Genomic DNA, 21,227 nt, shown 5'->3' with positions numbered 1-21,227 from the left:
CTCCTATTTCAAACCGTGAAATATTATATAAAATGACAACAAAATACAGGAAATATTATACTTAAATATAAACTTTCCTTCATAATGTTGATGAGGGATTTGTTAAAATGCCTCAGTAACTTCTTAAAAACTTGACCTGTGCCTGTTTGCAATAAGTGTTTCTTTGCAAACCACCAGGATCCAGGTTTGTTGGTTCTGCACCGTCTCCACTGGAGCAATGACCATCAGTCACATCATTCAAATCAGCACCACAGACCCTGTAGAGTTCTCACATGAGAAAAACCAGCAGTGATGTAGCTTCAGTTGTGGTCTGCAGCATATTTTGGTGGTGGATTCATTCAGCACTGAGGTCAAACACTGACCGACAGCTTGATAAGAACATTTTAAAGAACAGGGATAAAGTTTTTCTCTTTACTCAAACACTGATTTAACACTTTGGAAACTGCTCAGATACTACTACACCTTTCTGCACTGCAGCTTGACGTGTTCACCTGATGACGTCAGCTTTGTAAAACTCCAACCCTCCATGAATGACGGCGTCGGTAGCCGGGTGCGGTGGCACGCGCCTGTAATCCAAGCTACTGGGAGGCTGAGGCTGGAGGATCGTTGGAGCTCAGGAGCTCTGAGCTGCAGCGGACTGTGTCGAGCGGGTGTCCGCACTAAGTTCGGTATCGATATGGTGCTCCTGGGGGAGCCCGGGACCACCAGGTCGTCTAAGGAGGGGTGCACCGGCCCAGGTCGGAAACGGAGCAGGTCAAAGCCTCCGTGCCGCTCAGTAGTGGGATCGCGCCTGTGAATAGACGCTGTAGCGCAGCCTGAGGACACAGCGGGACCCAGTCTTTTTCTTCTCTTTATACTGTGGGACAACACACACGGTCAAACGTCCTGTTTCATCGTCATACACCAGCTTCTTCTCTCTGTCTGCATCTGCTTCTTTCCACAAAAAGCTTCAGCAACCGGAGCTTCTTCTTGGTCCTACAGCGCCTCCAGCTGGAGCAGAGCAGCAGTGACACCAGTGCTCAGATCCAGATCCACAGCAAACACAGGACGTCACACAGACTGGATTATGGGGAAATGAAAAAGTCAAATATGACACTGACATCATCATAAATCAGCTCAGTGTTTAGAGTGAAGATAAAGACTCAGACATGAGGTTAAATCAATAACTGATCAATAATCCAATCAACCATTAAAGAAGCAGCAGTTTCCTCTGAAATGGGACTGAAATGATGAAATTCAAATTAAACCTGTTTATTACAACAACTGACAGAAATAAACTAGAAGAAACTGGACAAATCAACAAAAAGGTCAAGTCTATTTCCTGAACTGTTTGGGTTAGAATAAGGTTAAAGTATTAAGGGGAAACATGTCAACAGCACAACATGTCAAATCCTAGGGTTAACTTGAAAGGTCCAAATGGTGGAACAATATTTACTAAGTCACAAACTGGCCTCTGATAACTATGTCCAAGTCCAAGCTCAACTTTCAAAGCCAGAACAAATCACCAACACACCTGTTGATGATTTGATGATCTGACAGAGTTCCAGTCCAGACAACCTCTCTGAACAATTCTTCTTGGTCCAACCAGCCTAACACGTCTCGATAGACTGAGTCTGTGTGTCCACAGCCGTGCTCTTCGTCCGTTGGTGTCAGATTACAGCAAACAGGTAACAGGGACAGTGACAGTATCCGCTGTTGTGGATGTAAATAAATAAGCCAAATAAAAATCTTATTTATCAACTAAAATCTGGAATTTTGTCAGAAAACTAATTAAGTTTTAGTTTCAGTGTTTTATCCTGTGTCAGGCTTCAGTTTGGTAAATGATTCTTTATTTCATCTGGTTTGTGTTTTACAACATTTTTGTGATTCCAGAAAAAGTAGGACTTTTTTCAATAAAAATATAAATGTATGATTTGTTTGTTCATTTGAACCTTTATTCATGTAAAAAAGCACAAAGAAAAGATTTTGGCTGTTTCCCTCCACTGTTTGTTGTTTCTTGTATTGAGACATTTTCTTGTTGAATCTTTCTCTCACAAAGACTTTGGAGCCTTTGCTGGATGCTCCTTTTACACCCAGTGATGATCCTCTCACCTGGTACCAGTTCACCTGCTCGTGATGGATTCATCATGGTTTCACTCTTATTTTGTCTCCTCTAAACTTCTGATTGCAGACATGAAACTTGACATTTGATTCTATTTACAAAAGATGATGAAGTTGTAGAACGAAGCAGATATTGGATTAAAGACCAGAGGGGATCAGGTTTTTACTGTCCCGGCTCTGGGTCGACCTCTTTCAGGAGCTTAGTCTGCTCAGTTATTCTTGTCCTTTATTTCTGAATGTTTTGATCCACTTTTTATGAAAAGGTTTGGTTTGTTCTGCTGACGTGATGTTAATGTCTTCATTATTTTTGTAAAGGACTAAACTTTGGAGAATAACTATAAAAAAATAATCTTTATGAGCTCATCTCATCAATTATGTTTGTGCTATAGAAAACTACATATGAGGTCAAAACAAGTTTTTCTGTAGATGCAGAAATATCTGAGCTTTCAGTGTTTTCTTGTCTTCAGTTTAATATGAAACATGATTTGTTTAAGGATTGGGTAATTTGGTTTGAGGACACAAATAAGGAGACAGTCAGAGAGGGTTTCAAAGTAAAGGGACATTTATTATAGGGAGTTAGGGGAATGTTAACACCAACATAAAAATCCCTCCATAAGGACGAACAAGAATTACACAGCGTGTAAATTAACAAAATAAATCCAAAGACAAACTTAAATACCAAAAGGGAGGAAAAACTAAAGTAAACAGTGTAACAAAAGAATAACCAAACCTTAGACCTTGTTTTTCAGGAAATGTCAAAGACATGTTTATGACTTTAGAGACTTGTAAAATAATAAAATATGTGTAGATTTGTGTGAGTAATGTGACATTAACAGTATTTCTACAGTTAATCGTTTCTACAACACAAATCCTACACATTGTCCATCACTGACTTTACTTACACAGCGTTTTGCTTATTTTTTGTCCTCACAGTGTGAACACAGACTGAGACTTGTTGTTATTTAGTAAAAACTGTCTGTGGACATGTCTCGTGTCTTTTCATTTCTGTGCTGATTCTTTGTTTCCTCCCAGGCACCAAAACCTCTCTGGATGCTGTGAGAAAAAGACTTCATGTCCTCAGATACCAGCTGTCCTCCTCCTCTTCCTCCTCTCTTCAGCCTCCATCCAGCTCACCTTCCCCAACGTCATGACGTCATGGATCGAGGTTACAACGGAGAACGTTCGGTTTCAGTTTAGCATTAGCTAAGTCACGTCCGTCCAAAGTTAATGCCATTAATTTAAAACCAGAAGACGGAAAGTCAGAATTGGTAACTGGGACATCGCGGATGATCAACGCTCTTGGTCTTTAACGACTTTCAAAGTTCCAGGGCTACAAGACTTAACACATGTTTGTAAAAAGACAAACGGAATAAATCGAAACCTCAGACAGGAACTTTTGTTCACTGACAGTTGAACCTTAGTGAAAATCATTCATCAGTCTGTAGCCTGCAGCAGTTTACAGCTTAAAGACCAGAGACAAAATGGAGGAAAAGAAGACTGAGACAGGGTGAGTGTTAATCCAACATTACTATTATTTTACTGTCTCTGAGTCAGTTTGTCCCTGAGGACAATAGAGGAAACAACACACACTGTCCACTGCTGTTTATATGAAGAGACTCCGGAAAACAAAAACCAGGAAGTAGAAAATGTGGTGTTTCCTTAAAATGACACATTTTGTTTTTACACCATTGTTGTGAAGAAGTTTTGGCTCCTGACAATTTCAGAGTCTGAAGGTTAAGACTTGGTTTTAGTTCTTAATGGTTGGTGTTGATATAAGAATTATTTCAAGAGTGTCTTCACCAGTCTAGTAAGACACGACTCTGTGTGTGTGTGTGTGTGTGTGTGAACAAACCTGATTCTTGTTCTGGTCTCACAGTTTCTGTTATTGGTTCATCATGACTTGTACAAACATACACATACAGTTGTTTCTATGCTAATAAACTGGAGTCACATGCGTTTTTTTATGTGAACAGAAGGGAACAGAAACCCACATTTTTTTCTGCTAACACAATAAGGACATGTTAACAATAACATAAATATAAAGTCACTAATACATTCATGCTAAACATACAGTTGTGTACAAAAATTCTTTTTAGTGTAAAGATGCAAACTTTACATATATTTTACAAAAAAGAAGTGTATGAAGAAGTTATTGTAAAATAATGAAAAAACTAAATTAACTTAATTAAAACAACCTTTTTCTTTTTTTCTTTTTCTTTCTTTTTCTTTATTCTAAGTAATGTTATTTTAGTTAATGTTTGTAGGTAGATTTGGAACGTTAACTTCCTCAATGGGTATCTACCTCGGTGCTTTCAGTTTAGCAGCCTCTAGTTTTCACCCTCCCATAGACACATTCAGTCAATGACAAATGATTGCAAAACAATTAGTAGGAAAACAAGGCTTCATTTCATAAGCATTTTACTTTTTCCAATTAATTATTACATAACTTGGAATTTTTGTCACATAGTGTCGATTTATTGAAATCTTAATGTTATTTTATTTATAGAGCAGAGATTTACAGCAAAATAATGTCAAGGCACTTTACATAGTAAGTTCATGGCCTTAGAAATGTACAGACAAAGCCAACAAAGGACATTGAGCAAGCACAAAGGTAACGGTGTGGTGAAAAAAAGCAGAGAAAAAATAAAAAAAACAATAACTAAGGCCAGTGACTGCATATGGAAACACACAGCTCCAAACTGGGGACACCTGCAGAAGATAAAAGCACAACTATGGGAAAAGAAAATAGTTAGTGACATATAATGGTGACATGGCAATGTGTAGAAATGAAGAGAGGGGAGGAGGAGGCTCCTTTCATGAATCTGTACCCAGCATGTGGCACTGTGTTCTTTATTGTCAACACGACATGGTCAAGTTCTTCATCTGTCATTTTAGAATTGGTGTCAAGTTGACAAGTTGTTTTCAGCTACACATCTCTGAACAGTCCTCCTAGATACTCCAAGATGCTGAGCCATCATTCCAACTGACATGGACATGTCAAGCAGCCCCTGAAGCTGGTTTGCAGATACTACATAACGTGGCCGACCCATTGCTCCTTGTACTTGTTCTGGAGAGGCATCAGGCACCTCAGGGTCACAGATATGAATATCATTTAGAAGGTTGTGTAATCCCTGTAAAATGGGTGGAGGGATCAAAGTGAACTCTTGAGAACAAGTAAACTCAAGAAAGTCCAAATCAATGGGAGGATGATTGATGACTTGGAGTAGCCTGGTCTGAAGCTAAACAAAAGGTGAACCAACATAACTGTACTTAACACATCCTGCCCGTGGATGTAGTGGATGGTTAACCATCTAGCACCAAGTACTGCCAGCTCTGCCTCTGTGTTTCAATTCAATTTCTTTAAAAGTAATCAAAAACCTCTTAGCTCTTCTGTTTTTCCATCTTTAACTATGGTTCTATTCTGCTTGAGTTTCAGATGTGTCTCTATTTTTATTCTAATATTAGGAAAACCTCAGAATATAACCACCTTTTATTATGTTCCCTATAATTAAGATGGAATTAAATTAAAGCATTTTTGAGAATTATCATCAAAAACTGAAACTGATCTTCATAAAGACAATGTATGCTACAGTAGGACTTCATTTACCTGGTGAAACTGATCAGTGAGTCTATTTGCCTGTTTGTTGTGTGGTTGTAGACGTTAAGATGATCGACAATTTATCGTTAAATGTCTAACAGAACTTTTCCACTTTTGTATTTAGATAAAGTAAATGAACTTAATAGAGGAAGTTCTTTTATTCTGAACACGTCCAACCAGAAGACTGATTGATGCTGTGGATGGAGGAACATGGAGAACACATCGTAAGTTTTGTATTATTATTTATTATTTCACTGTCAGAGAATCTAGTTTAGTCTCATGTTGGACTGTAGGAGGTCGTGTTTGACATTGTCTGTGGACACAGAATAAACTTTACTGGAAAATAAATTTCCCACAGTTTGAGGTGTAAGTTACTGTGTATTTATGATATATTATTAGTTTATTAAGTAACTGATGCTGTGTATATAGAGTTTTATAGCAAGTTAACTTTCAGTCCCTGTTTAAAAAAAGTTATGAACTAATTAAACTGTGATAATCAAAATGTTTATCTATGTTTGAGCCGTTGATTGTGCAGATTCAGTGCAGTGTGTGAGCTGTAAACCACTGTCACATGTAACAAAGTGAACTGTGAAGACAAACCTGTGACAGTCACATAAAAGAACATGACACATGTAGGACAAACAAAGAGACGCGTCTTTAGGTTTTTGGTGTCAAATTCACAATTAGCATCCACCACTTATCCACCCTGGACAGGTCTCCAGTCTGTCTCAGGGCCAACACAGAGAGACATACACAGACAGACACCTAGGGACAATTTCCCTAACATGCATGTCTTTGGACTGTGGGAGGAAACTCGCACAAACACAGGGACAACATGCAAACTCCACACAGAGAGACTGCAGCTGGTCAGGGATTTGATCCAAGGACCTTCTAGCTGTGAAGCAACAGCATTAACCGCTCCACCACTGCTGCCTTCACAAATATAGGTTTTAAATTATTTGGAAATAATTTCGTTGTGATTGTATTTACGTTTTACAGCATCCCAACTTTTCTGAAAACAGGTTATTGATGGAGAAAAACACATAATCGTTTTATATTCTAAAGCTCTGATAATGTCTTGTGTTTATGTCTGTTTATTACAAGTGTTAATGATAAAAAACACTTTTGTTTCCACAGACACAAACCAGAGTCTTCAGCATCCAGTCATCTGTCTATGAAGAGTGACCGGTCCAAAGGAAATCCTCCAGACTTCAGTCCTGAACCTGGGCCCTCAGACACAAAGTAAGAGACAGTTTCTACTGTAAACTGACCTGATGAAAATGATTCACTGAGGATGATTTATATTCATGATGCAGAACTATTAGTGCAGATACTGGTTCAGAATAAGATGGATCTTAGTCTGGGTTTTATTTCCACAAACTACTGATGGTGTTTCTGTAGTAAAAAAAGAAAAAAACAGAAATCTACTGATTAGTTAGTTATAGAGAAATGTTTTCACAGAGAGAAGAAAAAGCAGTTTGGAGAAAGATCCAGAACAAGACCTGGACTGCAGACAGACAGTCAGAGCAGCTCTGTACAAAGTAAGACTGAACATCTGTCTGCTGATGTTTCTGAAAACAAGACTTGTTGTTTTATACACAGACATTTGTCGTATTATACAGCATTAACATTTATTTTGTTATTATCATTCATTTGTGTTAAATATTATAATAATCACAAATTCTTAAACATCTTTGTGTTTTCTTCATTGGTAGTTTCTCATCTTTCAGCAGATGTTGGTCTGCAGGAGGTTTTAGATGAACATAAGATCAGTCTGAGGAGGAGATGTGAATGTGTGACTGAAGGAAGTGATGAAACAGGAAGTGGAACCCTCCTCAACAGGATCTACACTGAGCTCTACATCACAGAGGGACAGAGTGAAGAGGTTAATACCCAACATGAGGTGAGGCAGCTTGAGACAGCTTCCAAGATGAAGACCCTCCATGACACTTCAATCAAGGTCCACGACATCTTTAAAGCCTTACCTGACCAACAGAGACACATCAGAGTGGTTCTGACCAACGGTGTCGCTGGTGTTGGAAAAACCTTCTTGGTGCAGAAGTTCAGTCTGGACTGGGCAGAGGACTTGGAAAACCAAGATGTCAGTGTGCTGGTTGTGCTTTCGTTCAGGGAGCTGAACTTGATCAAAGATGAGCAGTACAGTCTTCTCACGCTGCTCCATGTTTTCCATCCAACATTACAGAAGGTCACAGCAGAGCAGCTGGCTGTCTGTAAACTTTTGTTCATCTTTGACGGCCTGGATGAAAGCAGACGTTCACTGGATTTCAACAACAGTGAGGTTGTGTCTGATGTCACACAGAAGTCATCAGTCGACGTGCTGTTGACAAACCTCATCAAGGGGAATCTGCTTCCCTCGGCTCTGGTCTGGATAACTTCCAGACCTGCAGCAGCCAATCAGATCCCTCCTACATGTGTCGACAGGGTAACAGAAGTACGAGGCTTCACTGACGCCCAGAAGGAGGAGTACTTCAGGAGGAGGTTCAGTGATGAAGAGCTGTCCAGCAGAATCATCTCCCACATCAAGACATCCAGGAGCCTTCACGTCATGTGTCACATCCCAGTCTTCAGCTGGATCACTGCTACAGTTGTGGAGCACATGTTGACTACAGAGCAGAGTGGAGAGCTGCCCAAGACCCTGACTGACATGTACTCACATTTCCTGCTGGTTCAAACCAAGAGGAAGAAGAACAAGTATGATGAGGGACATGAGACCAGGCCACAGGAGCTGATGGAGGCTGACAGGGATGTTCTTGTGAAGCTGGGGATGCTGGCGTTTGAACATCTGAAGAAAGGAAACATAATCTTCTACCAAGAAGACCTGGAGCAGTGTGGTCTTGATGTCACAGAGGCCTTGGTGTACTCAGGAGTTTGTACAGAGATCTTCAAAAGAGAGAGTGTGATCTTCCAGAAAACAGTCTACTGCTTTGTTCATCTGAGCATTCAGGAGTTTCTGGCTGCAGTTTACTTCTTCCACTGTTACACCAACAGGGAGACAGAGGTACTGGAGGACTTCCTGGGGAAGAAATACTCATCTCAAAACTCCTCTCCTGAGGTTTTCCTGAAGTCAGCCATGCAGAAATCCCTCCAAAGTAAAAATGGTCACCTGGACCTGTTTGTCCGCTTCCTTCATGGTCTCTCTCTGGAGTCCAACCAGAGACTCTTAGAAGGTCTGCTGGGTCAGACAGAGAACAGTCCAGAAACCATCCAGAGAGTCATAAACAACCTGAAGAAAAAGCAAACTAAAAGTTCTCCTGACAGAAGCATCAACATCTTCCACTGTCTGATGGAGATGAAGGACCACTCAGTACATCAGCAGATCCAAGAGTTCCTGAAGTCAGAGAACAGATCAAAGAAGAAACTCCCTGTGATCCACTGCTCAGCTCTGGCCTACATTCTGCAGATGTCAGAGGAGGTTCTGGATGATTTGGACCTGAAGAAGTACAACACATCAGAGGAGGGACGACTGAGACTGATCCCAGCTGTGAGGAACTGCAGAAAGGCTCAGTAAGTCCAGATGTGATCAATCACACTTAACACACATAAAAGATGTTTGAACCCCCGAAACCAAGCTGAAGTGAAGAGAGCTACAGTAAAGGTCTGACAGAGCATCACCAGGGAAGAAACCCGGCATCTTGTGATGTTCATAGTTCCAGATTTCAGCGAGTTTTTGACTCAGAAAGATTTGGAACAAATTTTAAAACAGAGAGTTGAACTTTATTGTTCTTAATATTTGTGAGCCACTAAAATTGGGGGTCTGTGAATAAAAGTGTGTGTAGTTCCTCCACTGTTCATCTAATGTTTTGGAGCAAAGCCTTAAATGAAAGCTGACAGTCTCCACTTTAAGCACATTTTGATGGTTTCACTTCAAATCCACTGTGGTGGGACAGAGACAGAACCATGAAATCTGTGTCCCTGTTCAGATACTTATGGACCTGACTGTGTGTGTGTGTGTGTTTGTGTCTCCGTGATGTAGAAAAGTGTTATAGAAGATAAGTTCAGATCATTTAGCTGCTGCCTCCATCTCATTCTGCTTTGTGATCAAAATAAAGAAAGTCTAAACTTTATAGTAGATTTTTAATTATACTTATAAATTACATATTCATATTATTTCTCATTATCTGTTATCACAGACTTTCTGGCTGCAAACTCTCAGAGACTCACTGTGAAGTTTTGGCCTCAGCTCTGAAGTCCAGCCCCTCCCATCTGAGAGAACTGGACCTGAATGGAAACTGGGACTTGCAGGATTCAGGAGTGAAGCTGATTTGTTCTGGCCTGAAGAATCCAAACTGTCTCCTGGAGACTCTGAGGTCAGTTTTCCATCTTAAATCCATAAGTGAATGTTCAGGTTTCGTTTGGTTCATTAGTTTCTACGTTTGTCTGAGCACAAATGTGAAAACCATTTCCTCAGGTCAAATCCCTCAACACTATGTGGGACTTTAAGTTGAGTCCACATAGAGAAGTGAAATAAGTCCAGACTGGCTGATGGGAGATGTCTCCATGTTTGCAGACTGTACTTGAAGGAAAGTGGTGCTGAGGAGGAACAGGCTGACGGTCTGATTGGGCCTTGGACTAGTACCTTGTCTGCACTAGTAGTGGACCATGAACTTAAGGAAAGCCGAGTTTTTCTCAAGTGTTAAAGAGCGAAAAGTGTGAAGATGAAACTTGAAAAAATCCTTTTTCAGAAATCTGACCCTGCAGACATGTTTGTACAGAAAGGTGCTAGGTTCCATTTAGGATCAGAGAAGAGAACATCCATCTGACTTTCAGAGGAACCTGAACTCAGTGTGATCATTTATTTCACAATACTGGTCATTTATGAAATTTTAAAGAAAACTTCAGTCAAGATTCAGTCTTTTGAATAAACATGTCTGATTTTATATGTTATAACTGTCATTTTATGAATCAGTGCTGACATGAATAGGTGTATGAATGTTGTGCTGACATTTGGATGATGTCTGTAGAAGTCTGACATTCTGATGATCCACAATAACACAAGGACAAAGTCACTCTAACACCATTGATTAGGACAAATCTGATTGATTACTAATGATTTGATCGACATCTTTGATTCTTTATTCAGATTGAGTCACTGCAGTTTGTCAAAGATCAGCTGTGATTCTCTGGTCTCAGCTCTGAAGTCCAACCCCTCCCATCTGAAAGAACTGGACCTGAGCTTCAACAAGCTGCAGGATTCAGTAGTGAAGCTGCTGTGTGGTTTTCTGGAGAGTCCACACTGTAGACTGGAGACTCTGAGGTCAGACACCATTTTTTCAGTGAGAGATACTGTTGGAGATCTTTTTTTAGTTGACAACTGTAGTTAGTTAATTAAAATCAAAAGTGTCTTTTTTAAAATAATATCAGTTTACAGTTACTGAATATTGTAGTAAGTTTTTAGTCTGTCATATGTGATTTGATGTTTGTCTTCTAATTCCAGTGGTGAGTGAGGTGAGCAGCATGTTCTGAATCAGTGCTGACATGAATAGGTGTATGAATGTTGTGCTGACATTCTGATGATCCACAATAACACAAGGACAAAGTTACTCTAACACCATTGATTAGGACATATCTGATTGATTACTAATGATTTGATCGACATCTTTGATTCTTTATTCAGATTAAGTTCCTGCGATTTGTCAGAGATCAGCTGTGATTCTCTGGTCTCAGCTCTGAAGTCCAACCCCTCCCATCTGAGACAACTGGACCTGAGTGAAAACAACCTGCAGGATTCAGCAGTGAAGCTACTGTGTGGTTTTCTGGAGAGTCCACACTGTAGACTGGAGACTCTGAGGTCAGACAACATTTTTTAGTTGTGTGCTGAGATTAATATGATGTGAAAGTTGTGGTGACACTAAACTACAGACAGGTTCATGTTTCTGAGGTAAAATCACATTCAAACTGTTCAGTGGCTGAAAGTAAGTTTTGAAAGTGTCGACTCTGATTTGAAAGTAGAAAAATCTGATGTGAAGATGACATTTGATTGTCAGACTTAGAATTGAAGACACTTGTATAAAGCAGCAACAGAGAATCAGCTTGGAGCAAATAGAAGGAGGAGAGAAGAATCAGCAGGTTAAGAACAGGACACACAGCACTAAATAGTTGACTGAAGCTAATGAAGAAGCATCCAACTGTGTCAAGAAGCAGAGACAGTTGATCCTGTTTGATTTGAGTGGAATAAATGTAGAGAGGAGCAGCAGAGTGGGATTGGAAGGTGCAGAGAAAAGGAAAGAAATCCTCCAAACATTCCACAGCTACTATCAAGTGCAACAGGAGATGATTGACAGCTTTACATCATATGGGAAATATTTTGCATGTGTGAAGACATGTGAGAGACACATGAGAGAGCAGGGAGGACAAATGTGTGTTGAGGACAACCAACATGTTGCTGGAGACAAACTGGATCTTTTTCCAATCACTACATTGTCTGATCACATGAAGCCAAATCCAGGTGAATGACAGCAGCTGTGCTGTGAGATCCACCTTAGAGACATTTCAAATGTGTGAGGACACAGTTCCTCCTGTCTGTCTCTGTCCAGTGTTTGAAGACAGACACAGAAAAACCTTAGTTCGAAGGTTTGATCATTAAGAGCAGACAAGAGGTTGAAGTTTGTGTTTAGCAGAGTTTAGACACTAACATTTCACTAATGATCAGATTGTTGCTTCTGTCTTCACAAAGACAAAATGGACTGTCCAAATGAAGAAGAAGACAGACACAGAAATATATTATTGAAGAATCCTGAGAGAAAATCCTAATCTCAGCTCTGATCAGATGATGAAAGATTGATGGTTTCAAACAGGAACTTTGTCTCTAAACTTTCATCTTTGATTCTTTATTCAGATTGAGTTTCTGCAGTTTTTCAGAGATCAGCTGTGATTCTCTGGTCTCAGCTCTGAAGTCCAACCCCTCCCATCTGAGACAACTGGACCTGAGTGACAACAACCTGCAGGATTCAGGAGTGAAGCTGCTGTGTGGTTTTCTGGAGAGTCCACACTGTAGACTGGAGACTCTGAGGTCAGTAGAGGGTTGGAGTCCGTCCATGCTGCTTTCAGCAGTATTGTACTAAACCCAGTTAGTATCAAAGCAAAGATCCAGTTATTTCCTGTAAAGCTCCAACCTTCTCAGTGGCTGCTTTCCTCAGTGAAGCTGTGAGAGGAGAATGGGGACATTTTTTTCTTTAGTTTCAGGTAAATGTATTAATAATAAACCTACATTTATTTAAGACAATAATACCAAACTAAACCAAATACAAAGAAACCTTTTTAAAAAATGTAACAGTAATAAAATCAAACTCTGTTTAGAACAGCAATAAAATCCTTATTAAAATCAATTTACAGTCAGTGAAAAGCTGCATTATAATGGATCTGCAACCTTAAAGAGACACATGTTTAACTCTGCAATGAAACTGTGTTGGTGAATGTGAAAGGGAAGTTCAGTCCAGAGTCTCAGTTCTGGTTCTGAGTTGAACTTCAGCAGCTGAAGTAGATCACAGCATGAGGGAGGCAACATCATAAAGGCTCAAATTGGCCAGTTATGCAGGAGCAAGGCAATGCAGAGCTTTGAATACTTCCAAAAGAATTTCCAACTGAACATGACGAAGTAACGTGTTCACATGTTTTAGATTGGATGAGACCTTTGGCTGCAGAGTCCTGGATAATCCAAAGATGATCAATACATTTTGGGGAATGTCAGACAAATATTGGGTTTTGTTGCATCTAATTATTTTTAGTCATGTGTCATTTTTCTGACAAATTAAACCTTCAGATCTCAAATGCTCATATTTCTCACTAATGTTTGTCAATACATTGTAAAGAATGTTGAGTTCATCTTTGAATTTAAATTCAGATTTATCACAACAATAAACTGAAATAAACTTAACAAAACAATATTCTTTGGATTTAATTCATATCAGTGAGCTGTAATCATTGATGTTCATATAGAATTAGTTGTATTTTTTCACAGAGGTGAATTTTCTTGTTAATTAAGTTGCAAAATGTTTAAAGAACTAAACTGTTGTTTTTCCATGTTTCAGTCCATGAAGTTGAAATTGTTTTTATTTCACATTTCTGCTGAACATTTTCCAAAGTTTTCATGAAATCATCTGTAATTTGGGATTCAAATAGTTTTGTTCTGAATAGTTTAGTAGTAAAATAGTTTTTAGTTTTGCTCATTTTAGAGAAAACACCATTGATTAGGACAAATCTGATTGATTACTAATGATTTGATCTACATCTTTGATTCTTTATTCAGATTGTGGGACTGCAGTTTGTCAGAGATCAGCTGTGACTCTCTGTTCTCAGCTGTGAAGTCCAACCCCTCCCATCTGAGAGAACTGGACCTGAGCTACAACAACCTGCAGGATTCAAGAGTGAAGCTTCTGTCTGATCTTGTGGAGAGTCCACACTGTAGACTGGAGACTCTGAGGTCAGTAGAGGGTTGGAGTCAGTCCATGCTGCTTTCAGCAGTATTGTACTAAACCCAGTTTGTATCAAAGCAAAGATCCAGTATTTCCTGTAAAGCTCCAACCTTCTCAGTGGCTGCTTTCCTCAGTGAAGCTGTGAGAGGAGAATGGGGACAGGCTTCAGGATTGGACAGAAAGACAGAGACAGAGAAAACAGTCAGCCAATCAGATCAGCCAGAAGCTTGTTGTCATCATCTGTTTGAGTTAATGTGAAGATGACTGTTGTTGTTGTCTTCATGTGGACAGGAAATAAAGCTGGATTCCAGCTGACAGCCTCACAACATAAAAAGAGACAGTGGTCCTCATTCATCAAATCTGATCGTTTTCAAAACTAAACTATTGATCAGTTTCATCTTTGTCACAGCTCTAAGATCAGTCTGACTGAAGCCTGCAAATCAAAGAACCATGGTTACATTTAGTAACCAAGTGAGTCTCTGGAAACATCACTGATCTCCTCTGTTCTCTCTCATTCTCTCTACAGGGGGAAGCCGACTCTAATGGACCAGCAAAGAAGATTTGTATCATATCAATGTCTGATGTAACAGTGTCATTAAATGACCAGGATAATGTTTGTCCTGATGATGCAGATGTTGCAGCAGCAGCAGCATGTTGTGTGCAGAGAGGCTCTGACTGGACCATGTTACTGGGAGGTAGAGTGGAGAGGAGAGCTTCATCCAGCAGTGACTGACAGAGGAATCAGAAGAAGTGGAGATGACTCTCAGTGCTGCAGTCTGAACTGCTCTGAGAACAGCTCCACTGTCAGACACAATGTCAAGTCCACCATCATCCCTGTGTGATCCTCTGGATCTGAGAGAGGATCAGCAGTGGATCTGCTCTGCTGCTGCTCTGTCCTTCTACACAGTCTCTGCAGACACACTGAGACTCCTCCACTCCTTCTGCTCCACACTCAACCACCTCCTCCACCTCCACCTGGATTTGACTTTGTCTTTTTTGATTCCTTCAGATCTTAAATTCATATTTCTGTTTAAGTGATGGAGTATTAAAGTAAAATAGTGTAATGTTTCTCTCTGAACTCCTGGTTTTTAGCAACAATAGACAGTTTCTCATTATCTTTATATTAATAACAGATAAATAGCTGATAATAAATGTGATTTTATAATCAGTAAAGTCTCTCAACTGACTGGAAATCGATTATATCTGTTTTTTTTGTTATTACTGTTAAAAATGACATTATCTGGTCTTAGACACATCAAGTCTCTTTTAGGGTTTTATTACCTTAGAAGAGAGAAGAACATCAACAGAGCTTCCAGTGCAGTTCTAAACTTCATACATCACACATTAGTTTTCTAACCTTGTGTTGCTGGACAGAACATTCTCCACCCTCAGGCTACTGCTCTCAGCCCTTTTCTGCTTTTCTAGAAACCTTTTCCCTTTTCAGCACTTTGATAAGCACCTGTGCGCATGAAGTGACTCTGGGTCACTACAGTGTGGGGTGATCTGCTGTTAGACAATAACTGACCTGGGAGCAGTTCTGCAAACACTTCAAGACAAAACATGGATATGAGACAAAGTTTGAACATTTTTCACAATTTACCATTACAACTAGAGAAAACACAAGCATTAGCATTTAATCATACTTGATTTTGCATCACAATTCCCTCCTGAGACATTTAAGATATTCAATATACATCATCATAATGTTGTATTGGAAATTCAGGCTCTGTTTTTGTGTGACAGACATCACTGGGGTACAGAGCTAAGCAGAGATTAGGAGGTTTTCTTAGCATATTTACAATCTGTGAATGGATCAACATCAGGTTCTAAAAGAGGAACATTATTCTTTGCAGATCTTAGATCAACAAGTACCATCTGATGAGTCACAGCACTCTGTGACTCACATAATTAGACCTCTTCCATGTGGCATAAGACAACATCCACAAAATGCAAAAATTACAAGCAGATGTACAGAAATAAGTAGGTAGGACAAACTGTAATGTGAGTCAGTTTTCTGCTAAATGTTTGGGTAGGTTCACCTTATCTAACATGCAGGTTTTCTCAGACAGGCTGCACATCAGAAAGTCATCAATGATTTCAGCTGAAAATCACCTGGACGTCTCAAAAAGTCAGTTAAAAAGCCAAATCTTATCCAGGTAACCGCTATTATTTTTAAGGAAAAAGCAAAAAGTAATGGCTGTCAGTGAACATAAGGACAAATAGAAATACATTCTCCAAATCAGCAACCGAGAAATTAGTGGAAGTTAATTGTGGATTTAATACTTCTGGAGCTCTTGGATGAATTTCCATTTTTACTACTTGCAAATCCTGTACAAATCTCCACTTTCCACCATCACGTATCTTTGCTGATAAAGTTTCACAAGACACAATTACAACTGCTTTTCTTATTAATATATTAATATTAATATATATTAACATTACATTTTTTCCCAGGGTTAATGCAGAATTCAGATGTATTAACAAACAGACAGAATGGACGTGTTCATGGGAGGTTGTATGTCAAATGAAAAATCTTAATTGATAAAACATGGTTGACATTCAAGACTTTTGTCCCTCAGTAGATAAATATGAGTGTTTAAAATTAACATCCGTGCAGATTTAGGCCTATTACATCTTCAATAAATTAGAATAAAAATATTGCCATGAATATAAACTGTTATAATTTGAATTCAACAATAATTATTTTAGGATATTTTTTGCATCAACATATGAAAAGATGGAACATTAAGCCAGTTAACTATTTATTATATACTATGAAAACAAACAGGAAGCAAATGGTTTTTTTTTTGTTTTTCTTTCTTAATCAGCAAAAAAACCTTTTTTTTCCAAAAATGTTTTGAATGATGTGAAATCCCACTTTTCTCAGTAGAAAACAGTGAATCTGAATCACCCTCTTGGAAATATGAATGAATGAATGGATCATTTTTGTGTTGCTGCCACTACATAAAGAGAGTGTGTATGTTTTATTCTCAGGCAAAACAGAAATAAAAGACTCAACCACGAGCTGCTTCCACTCATGCACAGAAGAACATTTTCCCAATTATCTTCTTCTTTAGCTAATGACAATATAAGAGGAGCAGCATATGAAACATCATAGAAATGTTTAGTTTCTCCTTCAGACAGACAGACAGTGCACATCTGTGATCAGACCAATACAAAAACCCTGCAGTCAATTTCTCAGACTTCACTGAATCCCCTCTTTGTTCATTAGGAACATCAGGGCCATGTGAATCCTGCTGTACAATGTAAATCACCTTCTGACATTAAATCTGTGCACATTGGGGAAAATGGATAATGTGACACTTCCATTCATACACATGTAACAAAGAATCAGGGCCGTGGGTGTTTGCAAATTTTAAATTACTGAACACTTGTATTACTTCTGATGTAGACGTCAGACAGATCCACAAGTTAATCATTAGATATGTCAATTTATGTATTTATATAATCAGCTGACTTCCTGTGTTTAAAGATTTCACAGTAAAAATTGAGTTGGTTTCCTAAATCTCATGTGAGCTGTAAATATCAGAGCAACACAAACAGATCTCAGCGACTGTTTCTGTCCTGTCAGGATTTAGAATGTGACTGCAGAATCTTGAAGTTCCTGTTCCATGTTGTTTGAATGACTAATGTGATTCTGTTAATAAACCTCATCAGCACAGTTTGAAGAAAAGGGAAGTTCCTCCAAAAGAAAACCTGATGAAGTAGTTCAGGACTCAGAGTATTTGTGTAGTTAATGCAGGATTAGATAGATATGAGCTGGCAAACATCAGATAGTTTGGAAATAGTTACTGTACAACACATCGAAAAAGCTCAAGTTAACACAGTGGTGTTGCAGATAAACCTGAGGCTGCGTATTATACAGCATTAACATTTATTTTGTTATTATCATTCATTTGTGTTAAATATTATAATAATCACAAATTCCTAAACATCTTTTTGTGTTTTCTTCATTGGTAGTTTCTGATCTATCAGCAGATGTTGGTCTGCAGGAGGTTTTAGATGAACATAAGATCAGTCTGAGGAGGAGATGTGAATGTGTGACTGAAGGAAGTGATGAAACAGGAAGTGGAACCCTCCTCAACAGGATCTACACTGAGCTCTACATCACAGAGGGACAGAGTGAAGAGGTTAATACCCAACATGAGGTGAGGCAGCTTGAGACAGCTTCCAAGATGAAGACCCTCCATGACACTCCAATCAAGGTCCACGACATCTTTAAAGTCTTACCTGACCAACAGAGACACATCAGAGTGGTTCTGACCAACGGTGTCGCTGGTGTTGGAAAAACCTTCTCGGTGCAGAAGTTCAGTCTGGACTGGGCAGAGGACTTGGAAAACCAAGATGTCAGTGTGCTGGTTCTGCTTTCGTTCAGGGAGCTGAACTTGATCAAAGATGAGCAGTACAGTCTTCTCAAGCTGCTCCATGTTTTCCATCCAACATTACAGAAGGTCACAGCAGAGCAGCTGGCTGTCTGTAAACTTTTGTTCATCTTTGACGGCCTAGATGAAAGCAGACGTTCACTGGATTTCAACAACAGTGAGGTTGTGTCTGATGTCACACAGAAGTCATCAGTCGACGTGCTGCTGACAAACCTCATCAAGGGGAATCTGCTTCCTTCGGCTCTGGTCTGGATAACTTCCAGACCTGCAGCAGCCAATCAGATCCCTCCTACATGTGTCGACAGGGTAACAGAAGTACGAGGCTTCACTGACGCCCAGAAGGAGGAGTACTTCAGGAGGAGGTTCAGTGATGAAGAGCTGTCCAGCAGAATCATCTCCCACATCAAGACATCCAGGAGCCTCCACGTCATGTGTCACATCCCAGTCTTCAGCTGGATCACTGCTACAGTTGTAGAGCACATGTTGACTACAGAGCAGAGAGGAGAGCTGCCCAAGACCCTGACTGACATGTACTCACATTTCCTGCTGGTTCAAACCAAGAGGAAGAAGAACAAGTATGATGAGGGACATGAGACCAGTCCACAGGAGCTGACGGAGGCTGACAGGGATGTTCTTGTGAAGCTGGGGAGGCTGGCGTTTGAACATCTGAAGAAAGGAAACATCATGTTCTACCAAGAAGACCTGGAGCAGTGTGGTCTTGATGTCACAGAGGCCTTGGTGTACTCAGGAGTTTCTACAGAGATCTTCAAAAGAGAGAGTGTGATCTTCCAGAAAACAGTCTACTGCTTTGTTCATCTGAGCATTCAAGAGTTTCTGGCTGCAGTTTACTTCTTCCACTGTTACACCAACTGGGAGACAAAGGTACTGGAGGACTTCCTGGGGAAGAAATACTCATCTCACAACCCATCTCTTGAGGTTTTCCTAAAGTCAGCCATGCAGAAATCCCTCCAAAGTCAAAATGGTCACCTGGACCTGTTTGTCCGCTTCCTTCATGGTCTCTCTCTGGAGTTCAACCAGAGACTCTTAGAAGGTCTGCTGGGTCAGACAGAGAACAGTCCAGAAATCATCCAGAGAGTCATAAAGAACCTGAAGAAAAAGCAAACTAAAAGTTCTCCTGACAGAAGTATCAACATCTTCCACTGTCTGATGGAGATGAAGGACCACTCAGTACATCAGCAGATCCAAGAGTTCCTGAAGTCAGAGAACAGATCAGAGAAGAAACTCCCTGTGATCCACTGCTCAGCTCTGGCCTACATGCTGCAGATGTCAGAGGAGGTTCTGGATGAGTTGGACCTGAAGAAGTACAACACATCAGAGGAGGGACGATTTAGACTGATCCCAGCTGTGAGGAACTGCAGAAAGGCTCAGTAAGTCCAGATGTGATCAATCCCACTTAACACACATAAAAGATGTTTGAACCCCCGAAACCAAGCTGAAGTGAAGAGAGCTGTAGTAAAGGTCTGGCAGAGCATCACCAGGGAAGAAACCCGGCATCTTGTGATGTTCATAGTTCCAGTTTTCAGCGAGTTTTTGACTCAGAAAGATTTGGAACAAATATTAAAACAGAGAGTTGAACTTTATTGTTCTTAATAGTTGTGAGCCACTAAAATTGGGGGTCTGTCAATAAAAGTGTGTGTAGTTCCTCCACTGTTCATCTAATGTTTTGGAGCAAAGCCTTAAATGAAAGCTGACAGTCTCCACTTTAAGCACATTTTGATGGTTTCACTTCAAATCCACTGTGGTGGGACAGAGAACCAGAACCATGAAATCTGTGTCCCTGTTCAAATACTTATGGACCTGACTGTGTGTGTGTGTGTGTGTTTGTGTCTCCGTGATGTAGAAAAGTGTTATAGAAGATAAGTTCAGACCATTTAGCTTCTGCCTCCATCTCATTCTGCTTTGTGATCAAAATAAAGAAAGTCTAAACTTTATAGTAGATTTTTAATTATACTTATAAATTACATATTCATATTATTTCTCATTATCTGTTATCACAGACTTCGTGGCTGCAAACTCTCAGAGACTCACTGTGAAGTTTTGGCCTCAGCTCTGAAGTCCAGCCCCTCCCATCTGAGAGAACTGGACCTGAGTGAAAACAAGCTGCAGGATTCAGGAGTGAAGCTGATTTGTTCTGGCCTGAAGAATCCAAACTGTCTCCTGGAGACTCTGAGGTCAGTTTTCCATCTTAAATCCATAAGTGAATGTTCAGGTTTCGTTTGGTTCATTAGTTTCTACGTTTGTCTGAGCACAAATGTGAAAACCATTTCCTCAGGTCAAATCCCTCAACACTATGTGGGACTTTAAGTTGAGTCCACATAGAGAAGTGAAATAAGTCCAGACTGGCTGATGGGAGATGTCTCCATGTTTGCAGACTGTACTTGAAGGAAAGTGGTGCTGAGGAGGAACAGGCTGACAGTCTGATTGGGCCTTGGACTAGTACCTTGTCTGCACTAGTAGTGGACCATGAACTTAAGGAAAGCCGAGTTTTTCTCAAGTGTTAAAGAGTGAAAAGTGTGAAGATGAAACTTTGTTTCTCTGACATTTGTCTGCCTGACAGCTGGAAGGTTCCACACATTCAACAGTGGTTTCTGCCTGTGGCCTTTATGCACTGAATCTTTTCCCACTGTGATGTTGTGGAGATGGTGAAAGAGCTCAGTTCTTTGCAAACTCCTT

The 21,227-nt window shown here is 39.9% G+C and overlaps 1 protein-coding gene across 5 annotated transcripts in view; it reads left to right on the top strand.

The window, feature by feature from the left end:
* LOC137098440 (NACHT, LRR and PYD domains-containing protein 12-like) overlaps positions 1-21,227 on the top strand; it is a 254,566-nt gene that overhangs the window by 227,958 nt on the left and 5,381 nt on the right. For 3 of the 5 annotated variants that reach the window (XM_067474706.1, XM_067474744.1, XM_067474696.1), the window contains 4 exons: positions 11,334-11,507; positions 12,555-12,728; positions 13,965-14,138; positions 14,657-17,154. In XM_067474706.1, coding sequence (XP_067330807.1) covers positions 11,334-11,507; positions 12,555-12,728; positions 13,965-14,138; positions 14,657-14,717 — 583 coding nt within the window. In that variant the 3' untranslated portion in view covers positions 14,718-17,154. Of the gene's footprint in view, positions 1-11,333; positions 11,508-12,554; positions 12,729-13,964; positions 14,139-14,656; positions 17,155-21,227 lie in introns of those variants that run through there. The other 2 variants (XM_067474683.1, XM_067474676.1) reach the window with 2 other exon arrangements.

Source organism: Channa argus, chromosome 1 (genome assembly GCF_033026475.1).
Source record: "Channa argus isolate prfri chromosome 1, Channa argus male v1.0, whole genome shotgun sequence".
In the NCBI taxonomy this organism is placed as follows: Eukaryota; Metazoa; Chordata; class Actinopteri; order Anabantiformes; family Channidae; genus Channa; species Channa argus.
The sequence above is the reverse complement of the archived record's forward strand: the minus strand, read 5'-3'. Positions and strand labels throughout refer to the sequence as shown.